Genomic DNA, 16,204 nt, shown 5'->3' on the forward strand with positions numbered 1-16,204 from the left:
CTTTCACCCACCTTAAATCTTTCCATAAAAAGGGCGGTCTGGGATGGACTTTATTCATTTTCAGTACATACATGCTAACTTTCGTTATACATCATTTCTTATGAATTACAAAAGAATTACTGTGGTATCATTAAGCCCGCTATGGTCCCAACCTCGCTCATGTGGTAATATAATAGGTGTGCTAACATATATTGCCGCATGGAGGTGTTATGCTTTATTATTTTACCTCATGTAAAATACCTAATGCAAAGTCCCTATCTCTCAAAATGTACTAATCAAGTTTAATGTCTCTCACGCCGTTCCGCATTTTCGAATAATCTTTTCATATACTGTTTACTGAATAATGGCCATAAATTTCCACAATTTTTCGTTCTTAGCATACATTAAAAGTGTTAAGATACTTTTAGACTTAGTTTGTCGAAACATCGTCTGGGTTTGTTCTAAAACCTAGTTATCGCAGCATTGTGATAATGCAAATGTTCTAGTGATTCCCCGAAAATTGGATTCAGTATATAAATATAGCTTCAGTATGAGTAGGTGCTATATGTTGAGGTTCCGTTTGCTGAGGTGCTATATGTTGAGGTTCAGTTTGCTGAGGTGCTATATGTTGAGGTTCAGTTTGCTGAGGTGCTATATGTTGAGGTTCAGTTTGCTGAGGTGCTATATGTTGAGGTTCAGTTTGCTGAGGTGCTATATGTTGAGGTTCAGTTTGCTGAGGTGCTAGAGATACAGCTTCAGTATGAGTAGATACTATATGTTGAGGTTCAGTTTGCTGAGGTGCTATATGTTGAGGTTCAGTTTGCTGAGGTGCTAGAGATACAGCTTCAGTATGAGTAGATACTATATGTTGAGGTTCAGTTTGTTGAGGTGCTATATGTTGAGGTTCAGTTTGCTGAGGTGCTAGAGATACATCTTCAGTATGAGTAGATACTATATGTTGAGGTTCAGATTGTTGAGGTGCTATATGTTGAAGTTCAGTTTGCTGAGGTGCTATAGATACAGCTTCAGTATGAGTGGATACTATATGTTGAGGTTCAATAAGTTTAGGTATGTGGAGGTGCTATATTTTTTAAGTTCAGTATGTTTATGTGGTATATATTCAGGGTTCGGAACATGTAATATGCAGTTCTATATGCTGAGGTTCATAAGATGAGGTGATATCTGAAACAAATCAATATCAAGGTAGTAATGAGCCACTTGTTTGTCTTTTATTTAACTAACGATGTCTAGGAAGATTATTTTGGCACGATGATAATATGAAACATAAAAAGATGTACTAACAGTGCATTTTCAAGACATGGTGCAACACTACATAAAACGAGAAACACACCACACAGTTAGCGTAATTCAATCATTCAGCATTATTTCTGATATTCCTTCCGAGACCATAGAGACACATTAACAACAAAAAGACCAGTTCTGATGGCAGCTGGAGAATATATTCAAAGCAAATAGAATTTCTCGGATAATTTCATTTCTGAATTTTGCAGCTGATAAAGGTTCTTTCCGGAAACAGCTTTTTAAACGCCATGTCAAGGACTGTTAATGACTTTAAAACTGTTCAAGCATTTCATGAATCATTATCGATAATCAGTACCGATCATATGCCATTCCTCAACAAAGTAAATTTCTGAAATCAGTTCTCGTGCCTTAGTGTAGGCTAAATCACTACATTTTCACTGTTTTCGTTTCTGAATAATTCAATAGGTGACTCGTTTTAAGGCTTTCAGGGTCTATTTTTAATTAAATAGTTTAATCAATATAGATTCCTTAACATGGAAGATGAGAAATAAGGGGATTAATTGTGACAAAAGAAGGAAGAGAGGGAGAGAGACAGCACTCTCAGTTAAGTATGTCTCTACGCCCAACATTAATTAAAAATCTCACATACATTGTTATGTATAACGAACGAACGAACAAATTTGTTTTCATGTAAACTATACTGACGAGTTATCAAAACGCAACAAACATATGTCTGAATATATTTTTTTCTACAAAAAAAGCATCACCTTGAAATGTTCAACACATACACATTTCGATACTCTGTACCCATTGTTTTCAAATTTAGTCAGCACAACAGACCATAAAATTAACACAACGGGAATAGATTATCGAGTTGTGTAGTGTTGAACATTCCAAGGTTATGCTTTTTATAGTAAAAATATATTCAGGCATATGTTTGCCGCATTTTCATATCTCGTCAGTGTATATAGTTTCTGGTGACAAGCATAATATATACAAATCAATTACATTTTGACAAATGGAGTGCAGATGCGCCCATAAAAAGGGCGGTTGTCTCTGGGATGGACTTTATTCATTTTCAGTACATACATGCTAACTTCCGTTATACATCATTTCTTATGAATTACAAAAGAATTACTGTTGCATCATTAAGCCCGCTATGGTCCCAACCTCGCTCATGTGGTAATATATGTGGGTGTCCTAACATATACTGCCGCATGGAGGTGTTATGCTTTATTATTTTACCTCATGTAAAAGACCTAATGCAAAGTCCTTATCTCTCAAAATGTACTAATCAAGTTTAATGTCTCTCACGCCGTTCCGTATTTTCGAATAAACGCGGGTAATAACTTTAATAGATGTCCTTTGCGCATCACACTCAATGGGCGGTATTTGTGTTAATCACGTGACGAAAACATACGGGGCACAGAATTTCGAAGATTTTGATATTGAACATAAAATAAACCAACAGACTTTCATCACTGTCATATTAAGCATCTGTAATATGATGCCAAAATCAGATTTTCTTAAAAGACTAATCATTGCATATGCGCTAGAAGGAACCTTTTGGTCAGCTAAATCTTGTTACATGTAGTAATCATCATTTTATGTATTAACCTTAACATGTCGTAGGTTAATTGAGCAACTGACTGTGTCCCTGACTTTTGAAGACGGGAGTATAACAAAAGATATACTGTGACAACAGCATAACTACACATCTAACATAACATAATCACATGTTTACTATCTACTGTTTCATATTAACAGGGGGTATGACATTTCAAAACGTTTTCACAAAAATGGTTGTAGTTTATAAGTTACGAGTCAATATTCGTTATCCGTAGGGCTCCCTGTAGTGTCCGTACACTGTAGCCCGTTGAAATTATCCATTTCTCCTCTGAATCAACTGCTGTTCATAAACTGTATTCATTTTATTAATTATTGTACTGTACAATAATTATAAATAATAGAACCACTTTAGATTAATTCATGTTCGAGTAAAAATATATAAAGTAAGTGGAATTTTAACTGGACTAATGAGAACAGCGTTGCTTGTTCTTTCCTAAATATCTTTTATGCGGTCTGTAGGTGTACGCTATGAGCGCAAAAACCGAACCCTTATTCATGCAATATATTTAACACTTTTGTGTTACAGTTTTAATTATCTGTTGCTTTAGCAGGCTGCGGATCAATGGAAAATTTAGCTGTTTCGGCAATTTTAGATCATTTTAGTGATGTTTTCCGTGAATATTTTGACCAATATTTACCCTAAATCCGGTCTTTATTAAATTATGACCATGTTTCTGGAAGAACTGTTCACAAAATTGGTAAAAAAAATCCCAGTCCGTGATTGAACCATAGCACAGCTTGTGTTCTGAAGGCTGATTTATGACTGGACTCTAATTTACTTAAAATATGACGGAATCACAATCAAATGGATAAAAATTTGCTATGCAGGCATCTGTTGTCGATCGAAAAAAAAATTACAGCTTGTATATTCATTTGTTCAGGTTAGAGCACATGTTTAGGCAAAACAAAACACTGCAATCTCTCCGTACTTTCCTTCCCAACAAATTAAGGTCGTCTAAAGCAAGCGTATAAAAGAATAGATCTATCAGATTCTATTCAAATATATTTAACATCCAAAACGATTCAAATGAGCTAAAAACAGAAACAAATATGCGTTTTTCTAGGCACTGACTGATACATACGTTTTGTCTATGTACATAGTCTATATATATGTGTACTTCACATAGGCATTTTCACGGTTGTTTTTGTTGCATTCAAGGGCAAAGTCCAGAAAATCGAGCCGTCGTCTGGGGTAATGGTATACAGTCGATAAAAGACAAATGTCAGTGCCGAGTTATACGACAAAAAGTTTCCCATAAAAGAAATATTCACAGAGAAATCAAATAACAAAGAAGGAGCCTACCTTTCCTCAATGTCCACGTCCGCCATCTTGCCTTTTTCTTGTCGTACACCAGCCAGGTCACGTGGCAGCATACAGTGTGGTTTATCTTAGTAGGATTAAATTGAAATTTCACCCACTTGTTCACTGTAATTATCCGGTGTAAAAAGCACAGGCTCTGTAACTCTTCTTGCGTTTTTAACTTCAGGTGAGCTATTGTGATCACTCATCATCCGTCGTCTGTTGAGCGTCCGTCCACATTTTTCTTCAAATGACACCTCTGGAACTTCTCAGAATTGCACCAGATTTGGTCAGTAGCGTCCTGGTATATCCTCTATCGAGTTTTGACAAATGTTTCAGGGGGCGCGAGAACTAAATATAGAAGGAACCATTTAAATGACTTCTTCGCAATAACCGTTGGATGGAGGTCTGTAGCATTATTATAAAGTCCTCTTCTAAATGTCTTCAAACAGGGGCACCTGACCCATTTTAGGGGCCGCTAGAGGTAAAGTAGAAATACCCTTGAACGACTTCTTCTCAGGAACCGCTGGATGGATCTTTATAATACTGGGTCTGCATTATTATAAGGTCCTCTATAAAGCTTGTTGAAATGAAGAAGCCCGGCATCTTGCAGGGGCCGCTAGAGCTTAAAATGGAAATGCCTTTTAATGACTTCTCATGAACGCCTTCATTGATCTGTAGCATCTTTGTAAGGTTCTCTCTAATTGTATGCAGATGGGAGAAGCCGCCCCCTTTTTTGGACCGCTAGAGCTAACATTAGATATACCTTTAAACGACTTATTTTCATAAACTCCTAGATAGATCTTCATCAAACATAGTCTGTAGCACCATTATAAGGTTACCTCACAATTTTATGCTAATAGGAGTCCTTGGCCTTTTTACGAGTCACTAGAGCTAAAATTAATTTCACAGCAATGTTTCTTAGGTGACTCTCTCCTAAATTCCTTCAAATTATTCTGTTCCGTCTCCACTGAAACCGCTGGTCCAATTTTAAGATAATTTCACAGCATTGTTCCATGTTTCAAATTATATAATCCAGCTGTGAATGTCAGGTGAGCGATCTATGGCAATCACGGTCCTCTTGCTACAAATTCAGGCACCATTTTTAATACAGCAATGTTTGGTTAAGCTTGCCTTACTAAGCCTTTGAATAGTCACATCGATTGCTGCCCTCTTAGTAGTGAGATGTGTTCCATCATTTCCATGATTTGTGTGTATCTGTGGGGTTTCAGAGCAGGACTGGCTCAGACTATTCTTTTGGACTACGAATTTTGGCACACACAGTCTTGCCTTCTTAATTGTTTGACAATGTTTTTTTTTGTTAGAAGACATGGACTGATTGTTTCTGTACAGCGACTGTGAAAAGCATGCAGAAAGCCACGTGTATTTCATGGCCATAAATGAGAAAGTGGTAGTTCATGTTTTTGTTCACAATGGTTACGCAATAAACCGGCAAGAGTGCATGTTGTAAAAGGTCACATTTGTGTGTCTTCAGAATAATACGATATTAAAAACAAAAGCAGCCTACTTGTTTTATGGTATACAAGCATTCACACGAAAGAGGGATTATTTTTTAACTGATGCAAACAACTTATATGTATTCATGTTACAACAAGTATACGTGTTGAGTAAAATTGTACAGATTTTCATTTGAATCCTCTAAGTTTATTATGTTAGTGTAAGTTTACACTCAATTAAGGTGAAACGGCTTGAAGTTCATTTAAATCACTCGCAAGTCCGCTTTCTGGAAAATACAATGCTTTTTTTCATATAAGTTGTGGTCGCGACCCCAGTGGGACTCGAACTCACGACCTGATGTTTTGGAAGTTCGAAATGTCTTTACATCTTCCGAATTTATTGTTTGACAAGTGATAAATTACGTGTCGGGAGCTTTTAAAATGTGATTTTTTTTATGTAAGCGTCGTTTTTCATCATTATTTTGGTTATATATTTAGCAATGTAAAGCGGGCAGTTACAAGTAAATGCAAACTTCCCCAGATGAATCAGAGCCGGAGCACGAATGATTTCCGACACGAAGGTTTTTATCAGTCGTCACAGAAAGAATACGTTTCACCCGGACATCAAACTCACGACCCCGCGACCCGTAGATCTGCGCTTTTATGGGAGTACTTGAAATTATGATGACATAAGACAATAAACTTGCTAAAAATCATTTCTATTAGACACAATAATTTCAGCCAACTATTTGACTAGGAGTTTCGAGTTCCTGCAGGAGCACACCAGAGAAACTTGAGTATCTGTCACCCCAGTAGGTGTGGTCTGCTGACAAACTTTGTACAGCAACGTCGTCACCTGAAATATGTCAAAGATCTTTTCAAAATTATGAATTAATGTAAATAAATCCTATGTAACCGTTTCGCATTAAAAAAAAACAAAAACATATGGTTCGCGTGTACTTCATTAGAGTGCAACCTTTTGATATACAAGACATTCATGTCAGGAAAATTTATTTATTTATTTTGTTGGGTGTAACGTCGCACTGACACAATTATAGGTCATATGGCGACTTTCCAGACCCCAGGTGCCCCTTCGTGCATTATTTCATCACGAGCGGGCACCTGGGTAGAACCACCGACCTTCCGTAAGCCGGCTGGATGACTTCATCACATGAAGACATGTCAGGACAAAGTACTATCAGTTTGTTAGTGTTCCTTAGGAAGTGTTTGGCCGATTAATGACCAGAGTAAAGACTACCATTGATAAACATGATAGCCGCCATATCATATATGACCATAGTTTTCGATGTAACTCCAAAACAATCCAGAAAACACATATGCCCGAAAATGATTTACACCTTAAATATAATCTTTCAACATGTTAACGGCATACAGAAGAATTCGCACGGATTGTAACTAACCTTTCTTCAGCTGGACGATAACGGTTTGTGTTGCAGATCCATGACGATTGTCCGTGCCTCTCTCAAACATCCTGACTACATCAGATCCATTAATTTCAATTGCAGCTACATATTCTACATTTTGTCCGGATAATATTGTAGTCGAAAACATGTACAATCCAGAGACAGGTGCGATGAAGAGACCATGGTGATTGTTGTAGCCATTGCCAATATTGGTAATGACGTCAGAGAATACGATGTTCTGATGGACGCCAATATGTTCGACATTTCGTTGATTCAGGGTAGCTGAGAAAGCTACTACCGTGTTGTCATAAGATTGCCTTCGACCTATGTAGATAAATGAAGTTGTAAGTTTTAATGATAAACGTCCGGACAAACCTCTGGTATATAATTGAGACTAAGGGCCTATCTAATAAGTGCTTTGGCATTCAACTTACACCAAAGTCACATTCCGGACCAAAACTTACTTCGACTTTTAACAATACTTTAAACTGAAAATTCTGTTACATGTTTATACAGTGCATATCAACGTAAAGTCTAGTTTGTCCTAGAATTAGCGCTATAAGACCTCGGCTGGCATTGAATCATACGTATATAACAAGTCATCCTTTCCTGGTTGCTCTCGCTCTAGGTAGAGATCAGATTCCGCCATTTTGATATTTCGTAACTTATGCAATTTTTATAGTTCATGGAATAAGGTCAATAATTCGGTCGAAAATGTGCTTCCGTGGTGTAGTCGGAAGAAGTCCATAATAAATAGATCCTAATTTTCCCATTTTTTGCGCAAATTCGTGTAGAAAGAGTGCTTTAATCACCATTTTTCACTACTAGAACACGTTCTGCATGAAAGTTTTGCAGATCGAAACCGGAAGTAGATGTTTATTGCGCGGACGAGAGCAAATATGCGCCATTTTTAGGGTAGCAGACCATTCACTAGGAACTATATAACCCCCTATTTTCTTTTCATTTTTTCGTTAATTTGTGATAGAACTTCCATGAAAAATAGGTGTAGGAAAAAGTGATGTTCTCTAAAGATACGTAAAGACGACCTGAAATTGTCGTTTTTTATATGAAACAAAGAAGGATTTGAATTACTGACCTTTAACCTATAAGAGCTGAAATAAGACTTTCTCGAAACACATCGCAATTAGTCTTAATAGTCATAGATCGGTTGTATATGATATAAAAGGGTGTTTCCAATGCAAAATAATAGTGAAATTTGAAAAATTTTGAATTTTGACCATATTTTGAGTAGATGCGCCTATTCAGCAGCGATTTCTGGGATTAAAAAGCCAATATTTTGTCTCCAGAATGTCAGAAAATGCACAAAATGCATCCTTCTGGGTCTTATTCATGACGGAATGAATGATATTTCAGAATCCAAGTGAAAAATAATGCAAACGAGTGAAACTTTTACCAAAATATACAATAAAAGGACCATAGGGCCAAAATTTAGCCCAGTAAATTGGTAGGGGGTGGCTTCTATTAAATGTCTATATTTCTCTAAAATCTTGAAATTTCACAAAGAAACTTGGCAATATGTTTGGTATTACATCTTTCTTGAAAATAGGAATGAAAATTGTGTGATATTTGATAAGAAACATTTCTTATAGGAATAAGGTCAGTAATTCGGTCGAAAATGTGCTTCCGTGGTGGAAAGAAGTCCATAATAAATAGATCCTAATTTTCCCATTTTTTGCGCAAATTCGTGTAGAACGAGTGCTTTAATCACCATTTTTCACTACTAGAATACATTCTGCATGAAATGAGACGGTTTTCATGTTGATACACCCCACATGGCAAGTTTTGCAGATCGAAACCGGAAGTAGGTGTTTATTGCGCGGACGAGAGCAAATATGCGCCATTTTTAGGGTAGCAGACCACAACTGACTGGCATTTCACTAGGAACTACATAACCCCCTATTTTCTTTTCATTTTTTCGTTAATTAGTGATAGAACTTCCATGAAAAATAGGTGTAGGAAAAAGTGATGTTCTCTAAAGATACGTAAAGACGACCTGACTGTGAGTTGTCGTTTTTTATATGAAACAAAGAAGGATTTGAATTACTGACCTTTAACCTCATTTTCATCGTAACATCTTTATTCATTATTATTATTATTATTATTATTATTATTATTATTATTGATATCATTGTTATTATCTTTATCGTTATTATATTTATCTATCATCATCTTTATCATCATAATCATCGTCGTCAATATTATTATTGTTATTATTTAATAATTATTGTTATTGAAAATAATACCATTGTGTGTGTGTCTTTTGATGTCCGCTTTCGTGGCGCACAGGTTCAGTTTTGCTTCTTGTTCGGCACTGACGATTTTCTGATTTTGGACGGATGTTTTAAGCTCTTCTATTGTATCCTGCTGATTTCGAACCAAATCTGCCTGTTCCTTGATGACACTTTCAAACGTTTTCATTTTATTCATCAATACTTTTAAGTCCTCTTTCTTAATGCTTATTTGTTCGTCTTCAGAACTTGCATCTACGAGTGATAAAATGCAAACGCTAAGTATGATTTTTTGAAACATGTTTAACATTCTAATTATTTTATATATGAAAACTTAAAGAAAATACCAAGTGCGTTAAGTCTTATCTTTGTTGACTCTATCTCCATATAGACTGACTTTCATATGTTATTCTGGGTCAAAGAAACAATATGCTGTTACATGTGCTTATCTACGTGAAACAAAGAGTTTTATGGGTTAAGATACTTTCGTAAAACTGTATGTATATCTGCCGGTGTAAATCATACGTCTATTTATAATGAAATATATTGACAAATGTTGTCTGAAAGTGAGCATGCTGACATGCTGAGAGATTTTTTTACACAAAATGTATGTATTTGATACACAAGATGTAATCGTGGTCGTTGGAAATGAAAATATTATAGGTATTCATCCCTTGTAAAAGACATTTGTGACCAAAATGTGCCGTTGCTCTTTAAAAACGAGCTCAACACAACCCAAGTATGCACTAAAGTCTTCTGAACCTTTTTCTGTACGTAGGAGCTACCAGACAGACGAACTCACAGATCTTTGTGTCCCGCAACACTAGAGCTGGGACGCTAGTAAGGATCTAAGATAAGCCGTAGATAATAAGTTCACATTGTTACTTTCGGCCATCTTGAATGTTTCCATTTTCGAACAATCAGTAACAAAACTTGAATCAAAGGTCAAAGTCAAAAGTCATTTGTAAATACAGTGCTTCCTCTCTAAAACAACACCCTTTGGGAGACGGAAAATTTGGTTGTTGGTCGGAGGGAGTTGTTGTAGAGAGGTAAAACAAAGAACAATAAGCATATTTTGGAGTCAGTAGCAAGTGTTGTTGCAAGGAGGGAATTATTGTTCAGAGTGCCGCTGTTGAGGGGGAGCACTGTATACATTACTCATAAGTCAAAAGTCATATAAATATACATTAGCTAACAAACCTGTGGTACGTCTCCGCTTCAGTATCATTGAATATTCCCATTACATGATTAAAATGTTTGCCTCACATGACATAAGGCCAGAGTCTTGGCACCAGTCGTATGCCAAATAGCAAAAGAAAACAAAAGTTGATCGGGTGATTAATTTGTTAATTTGGAATAAAGTGAGCGACTTAATCGTAATAAATTGATTTTATCTTACCAAAGAGGTTTATATCCAGCATACTCGTCCTCCATCTCAGATTCATGTGGGGAAGTTTAAGTTATTTGCGGAGGACATGTTGGAACTGGTACAGAATCCAGTAACACTAGTTAGGTAACTGTCCGCTTATACATAACTGAAATACTGTTGAAATACGGCGTTAATCCCAAAACAAACAAACAAACAACTGAAAGTATAGAAAAGCACCATAAAGTAAGTACTTTGATCGTTACATACATACATGTATGTATTTGTTTGGTGATGCACGGCATTTGGTCGAAAGACATCTTGTCGAATACGACAGTTTGTCGAATAAAACACCTGGTCGAATACGACAGTTCGTCGATGCCGAGACTACGACAACTTGTTTGGACACTTGCGATACAGACGAAAAGCCAGGAAATCGTTATAAAGATATTCTGCAAACTGAGAGTATATTACTATTTAAATTACTTTATTCGGTACCCACTTATTAAACTGACATTTTTATGTGCGAACTATTTTGTCCTTAAACGAACAAGTCACTGCACAAATATAGATCAAATTGATATACACGTCGTGTCCAATCGTTCGCGAACAATAGAAATCTTGCAAGCAAAAAGCGACCGTTCACCAAACAAAATGTGACCATTTAACACGCATTAAACGGGCACTTATACCAAATAGGTTATTATAATGTTGATACAGACCATAGTATGTTTGATTTAACTTTAAAAAAATCATTTAACGTTATCATAAGTTTTATAGCGTAGTTTCATTATTTTCTTTAGATACTGCAAATAATACACATCGACAAACTGTCGTATTCGACAAGATGTCTTTCGACCAAATGCCGTGCATCACCAAACAAATACATACATGTATGTATGTAACGGTCAAAGTACTTACTTTATGGTGCTTTTCTATACTTTCAGTTGTTTGTTTGTTTGTTTTGGGATTAACGCCGTATTTCAACAGTATTTCAGTTATGTATAAGCGGACAGTTACCTAACTAGTGTTACTGGATTCTGTACCAGTTCCAACATGTCCTCCGCAAATAACTTAAACTTCCCCACATGAATCTGAGATGGAGGACAAATGATTTCAGACACGATGTCTGCTATCAGATTGCTACGGAGAACATACACCTCATCCGTGGATCGAACTCATGACTCCGCGACCCGTAGATGTGCGCTCTCCCTACTGAGCTAAGCGGGCGGGCTTCTTTCTATAACTGACTATATGTCAAGTTCACATTTTAACTGTCGAACATGTTATATCTTGTATACTTTTTGTCATATATTTTTGATCAGTAAATCAGAAACAGATCGTGGGCGACAACGAACCACAAAAAAGTTGAATCATTAAAATGTTTTAAACGCTAGAATTGCTTAATTTGTTCTGCAAAGTCAACTCATGATGTCAAAAATGTGTGTATAGTTTGAGCAATAGCCCCATTACTTCCAGAAAAATCTGCTCACAAGAAGAACTTCAAACAAAATTTGAAAGTTAAAATGGCAGTATTTTTTTTAAAAAGCTAGAGTTATAATAATGTAATGTATTCAATACTGAAATATAGAAGACTGTCAAGGGCGTGATATAATGCAAATCACTGATTAGAAGAATAAATAGGTATAGAATAAAAAATGCTAAATATCTCGACCAGGTCCGATTTTACAAGCAAAAGTTTTATTGGTATGCATTATAAAGATTAGAAATTTTCTGGAATTTATGCCTAAAAAAACAACAAACAAACAACAACCCATAGCTTAAAACGCAATTTGCACATAGTATCATCCAAGATATTCTTTAACATTTTGTTACTTCTTAGGATTAATCTTTTTCGTATTAGGAACAAGGCATTTCCTATTGGATATTTAGCGTTTTTATCGCTTTCGCTTTGTTTTGGAATATCACTTTATCACTAGAAGCTTAAATCAATATAAGAATTACAATATACAGAATCAGATAAATACACGAATACATTAGACTCTAGATATTACATTATCTAATAGTGAGCTCGAAGAGAATGCTTTAAAAGCGAGCCTCCCGGTAACACGAGTTAAATTCCACACATGATTTTGCCGGAAAGTTACAAACTCCAACATACTGTTACTTCCCCTTATCATTACAGTAAAGACACTGCCGTCACGTATAAACTGGGCTGAATTTTAGCCGATCGAGTTATATTTTTCAATTTAAATTTGTTGTATAAAGTTGATATCTCAATAGTTAAATATTGTTAAACGAACATAAAAAACTACAAACTGTGCAGTTATACTAAAATTACATCTTTTTCTGGTGTTGTGACACGCACCTGCTAAAAAAATAAACAATGAAATTATTCAACAGTATTTTGAGTACAGTCAGAGAATTTGACGAATCACATACTGCAAAAAAAAATACATTGAATACTTTCATTATGTTCTGAAAGGCTGTTACATGAATGTCATTTTTCCTATAGAGTATGGCAAGCATATAATTCACCAAGCATAACCAAGCGTGTGGCCATTTTAGGATAACAAGGGTTTACCATCGTCACGTGATGCACTTTGAGCCAGGGATTCCTGCGCGGAGGGTTGGGAAACTTACCCCTGCATGAACGCTAACTAGCGTTGGGGAAATGAATACAATGGCGTCATTCGATTGATCAATAAGATTTAATTAAGTTATTTATCACTTAAACATGCTTAGACTGGTTTTCAATTATGGTCCAAAGGAAAATGACGTCATCGCGATAGTAAATATCATATTACTTCACAAGCCGGGAACTGATATGCATTCGGAGTTTTCAGTGTGCCTCGAGCTCGCTTTGAGGCGTTGACTTATTCATTTTATGACAATATCATAAAATTATTCTCATTAAATTTTATCATTCGTCTGAATTTATTTTTCTTACAAAGAGACAATAAATGTGAAAGTGTTTCTACCACTAACAAAGTCATTTCTTCGTTTTTGTAGTCGTGTCCCAGATTTGTTTTCTGTTCTCATGAATGTAGTGATCTCCAAAATACATCGACCATAACTACTAGAATATATATTTCTTTCGGAGATGTAAATGAATGGTTTATCATTCAATATGATAAACTGTTTCGAAAATATGTAAAACATGTACAATTTAGATTTGTAGACCATTTACGATATGTCATTTCTTTGACCTAGAATTATTTATGTCAGTCAGTCTATATATGGTAGGTTAACAAAGATAAGACTGCACGAAACTGGTACTTGCTAACGAGAGAAAACAACTAAAAGTGTTCATTTATTTGATGGAATACTTAATGTTAAACATGCTTAAAAGGATCATTTTGAGTGTTTGCGTTCTGTCATTCGTAAAAGCTAATTTTGTAAATGAAAATATAAGCATAAACAAAGACGATTTAAGAGTACTGATGAATCAAATGAAAACATTCGAAGAAACTATAGTAGAACTTAAAACATCCATCCAGGATCTGAAAATCATCAATGCTGACCAAGCAGAAACGCTCAACAAATTGACCAACCAGTGCGTCACGAAAACGGACTTCAAAAATCACAGACGCAATGGTATTGATATGCTTATATATTTTTAAACAATGATAATGACACTAATAATAATGACAAAGAGTATAGAGGTAAAAATATGAAATAACGTAAATGGCCGAAGTTGGACCTCTACCCAGGCTTAGTGTAAGATGAAAACGAAGATCTAATAATTGTGATTCAGAGTCGGTCGAAATTAAATACCGGATGCCACTGGACAATAATACAACCAAGTATTGCCATGGTCGTTATTACCAAATTTGGCCTGTATTATTAATAGAACTTCGGAATTTTTAATAAGAAAAAGAGCATTTCAGATGCCAGTAATTTCAATCACGACGATAAACTGAAATTTTATTCAGTTTCGACCTCTAAAAAATATGCAAGGCTTAATTATTCACATGCATATTTATCATAAAAAACGTATTTATTTTAAAGCATTTCGGAGGCAATCTTACGACAGTACAGTGGTAGCGTTCTCAGCGACTCTTAATCGAGCGAACATCGAACATATTGGCGTTCATCAGAATATCGTATTCTCTGACGTCATCACCAATATTGGCAATGGCTACAACAATCACCATGGTCTCTTCATCGCGCCTGTTTCTGGATTGTATATGTTTTCGACAACACTATTGTCCGGACCAAATGTAGAATATTCGGCTGCAATTGAAATTAATGGATCTGATGTGGTCAAGATGTTCGAGAGAGGCACGGACAATCGTCATGGATCTGCAACACAAACTGTTGTCGTCCAGCTGAAAAAAGGTCAGGGGCCGGTTGTTCGAAACTTTAACCGGTTGTTAACATAACCGCCTGTTAAATTTTGATTCAAAATACTAGACTTGGTGAGAAACACTAGTATGACGTTTTGATTTTATTGTAAAGAGATTTCATTGTTCTTAATTCTTGCCTTGTAACTACATTTGATTTTCTAAGTCGTCTGAAATGCCGAAAAATAACTCTTAAAGTTAATCGACCGTTAGCTTAATCGCATGTTAAAGTCTGGAACAACTGGGCCCAGATAGTATCAGTACAAAGACAGGCATTTGAAGAATTCTTGAATATATATTTTTTATGAAATTACATTTTGTTAACATATGGTAGGAAGGATGATGTTTGATGAATGTTTTACTGTCTGGTATGTGTGTCCGTCCTACATTTTTGGTTCAGAGTTGCATTGAAAACTATCAAGTTATTAATTGTCGTTTTTTACCAAGGACGTAAATTGACGTAGATATTTTACGTCCTTGACTTTACTGGACATAATTTGAAACTTGGACGAATAGTAGAACTAAGTAGAACCCTGTCCGTGTACAAGACAGTTGCAGTGCATTCTGACATGAATGTGACATGGATGTCTCGTACATCAGACAGCATACAATGGAAGAACATACATTTATATACTATAAACTAAAATCAGGTGTATTTCTATTCTTACATAGGCTACATGTACGTGATAAATATTAAAACTCAACATATTTCAGGTGATGACGTTGCTGTACAGAGTTTGGTACCAGACCACACCTACTGGGGTGACAGATACTCGAGCTTCTCTGGTGTGCTCCTGCAAGAACTTGAAACTTCTAATCAAATAGTTGGCTGAATTTATTTTGTCTCTTATAAACTGTAATAAATAGTATTTTTCAGTCATAATTAAAGCTATACATTCGATACCTCTTTGTTACTTACCTAAACGACATCCTGAAATTGTAATATGGAATTTGCAAGTTAAAACGATGTAAAGGTGACTGATTATTTCAACTTCTTCAACATGGTAAAACAAAATAATAGGTTCATATGCAAATGATCCACATGATTTAGGAAGTATTCCCTGTTAGATATTCGTCTATATATTTTTTTTGTTTATATGTTGTTTTCTGTTGTTATTTTTTCTTTCTTTCTTTTTTCTTTTTTAGTCTTTTTTTGTTGTTGATAAGACGATTCATTGATTAGAACATTTCCTCGGCAGCGGAAAATCAAGCATTACCTTACCTGTTTAC

General features: G+C 35.6%; 3 protein-coding genes across 3 annotated transcripts; 1 reads left to right on the forward strand and 2 right to left on the reverse strand.

The window, feature by feature from the left end:
• Window positions 1-505: 505 nt before the first annotated feature.
• Window positions 506-4,200, reverse strand: LOC128549198 (uncharacterized). Its single transcript, XM_053525731.1, has 3 exons — window positions 4,175-4,200; window positions 2,860-2,935; window positions 506-1,060 (listed from the first exon to the last, which is right to left on the reverse strand). The coding sequence occupies exons 1-3, from the start codon at window positions 4,198-4,200 to the stop codon at window positions 506-508; spliced, it is 657 nt and encodes a 218-aa protein (XP_053381706.1).
• A 2,131-nt stretch (window positions 4,201-6,331) lies between these two features.
• LOC128546970 (cerebellin-4-like) lies at window positions 6,332-9,694 on the reverse strand. Its single transcript, XM_053518400.1, has 3 exons — window positions 9,317-9,694; window positions 7,050-7,376; window positions 6,332-6,484 (listed from the first exon to the last, which is right to left on the reverse strand). The coding sequence occupies exons 1-3, from the start codon at window positions 9,609-9,611 to the stop codon at window positions 6,366-6,368; spliced, it is 741 nt and encodes a 246-aa protein (XP_053374375.1). The 5' UTR covers window positions 9,612-9,694; the 3' UTR covers window positions 6,332-6,365.
• Window positions 9,695-13,878: 4,184 nt separating this feature from the next.
• On the forward strand, window positions 13,879-15,875 carry LOC123545370 (cerebellin-2-like). The gene is made up of 3 exons (XM_045331694.2): window positions 13,879-14,225; window positions 14,640-14,969; window positions 15,689-15,875. The coding sequence occupies exons 1-3, from the start codon at window positions 13,949-13,951 to the stop codon at window positions 15,805-15,807; spliced, it is 726 nt and encodes a 241-aa protein (XP_045187629.2). The 5' UTR covers window positions 13,879-13,948; the 3' UTR covers window positions 15,808-15,875.
• Window positions 15,876-16,204: the final 329 nt, after the last annotated feature.

Source organism: Mercenaria mercenaria, chromosome 1 (assembly GCF_021730395.1).
Source record: "Mercenaria mercenaria strain notata chromosome 1, MADL_Memer_1, whole genome shotgun sequence".
Lineage (NCBI taxonomy): Eukaryota > Metazoa > Mollusca > Bivalvia > Venerida > Veneridae > Mercenaria > Mercenaria mercenaria.

Coding starts and splice junctions, on each gene's coding strand:
- LOC128549198 (XM_053525731.1), bottom strand. CDS start 4,200: ATGGCGGACGTGGACATTGAGGAAAG. Junction 2,936..4,174: donor GACGTGGACATTGAGGAAAG/GTAGGCTCCTTC, acceptor CTGTTGTCACAG/TATATCTTTTGTTATACTCC. Junction 1,061..2,859: donor TTAACCTACGACATGTTAAG/GTTAATACATAA, acceptor TAAAAAATATAG/CACCTCCACATACCTAAACT.
- LOC128546970 (XM_053518400.1), bottom strand. CDS start 9,611: ATGTTAAACATGTTTCAAAAAATCATACTTAGCGTTTGCATTTTATCA. Junction 7,377..9,316: donor CAAAAGACACACACACAATG/GTATTATTTTCA, acceptor TTATCTACATAG/GTCGAAGGCAATCTTATGAC. Junction 6,485..7,049: donor TATCGTCCAGCTGAAGAAAG/GTTAGTTACAAT, acceptor GACATATTTCAG/GTGACGACGTTGCTGTACAA.
- LOC123545370 (XM_045331694.2), top strand. CDS start 13,949: ATGGAATACTTAATGTTAAACATGCTTAAAAGGATCATTTTGAGTGTT. Junction 14,226..14,639: donor CAAAAATCACAGACGCAATG/GTATTGATATGC, acceptor TTTATTTTAAAG/CATTTCGGAGGCAATCTTAC. Junction 14,970..15,688: donor TGTCGTCCAGCTGAAAAAAG/GTCAGGGGCCGG, acceptor AACATATTTCAG/GTGATGACGTTGCTGTACAG.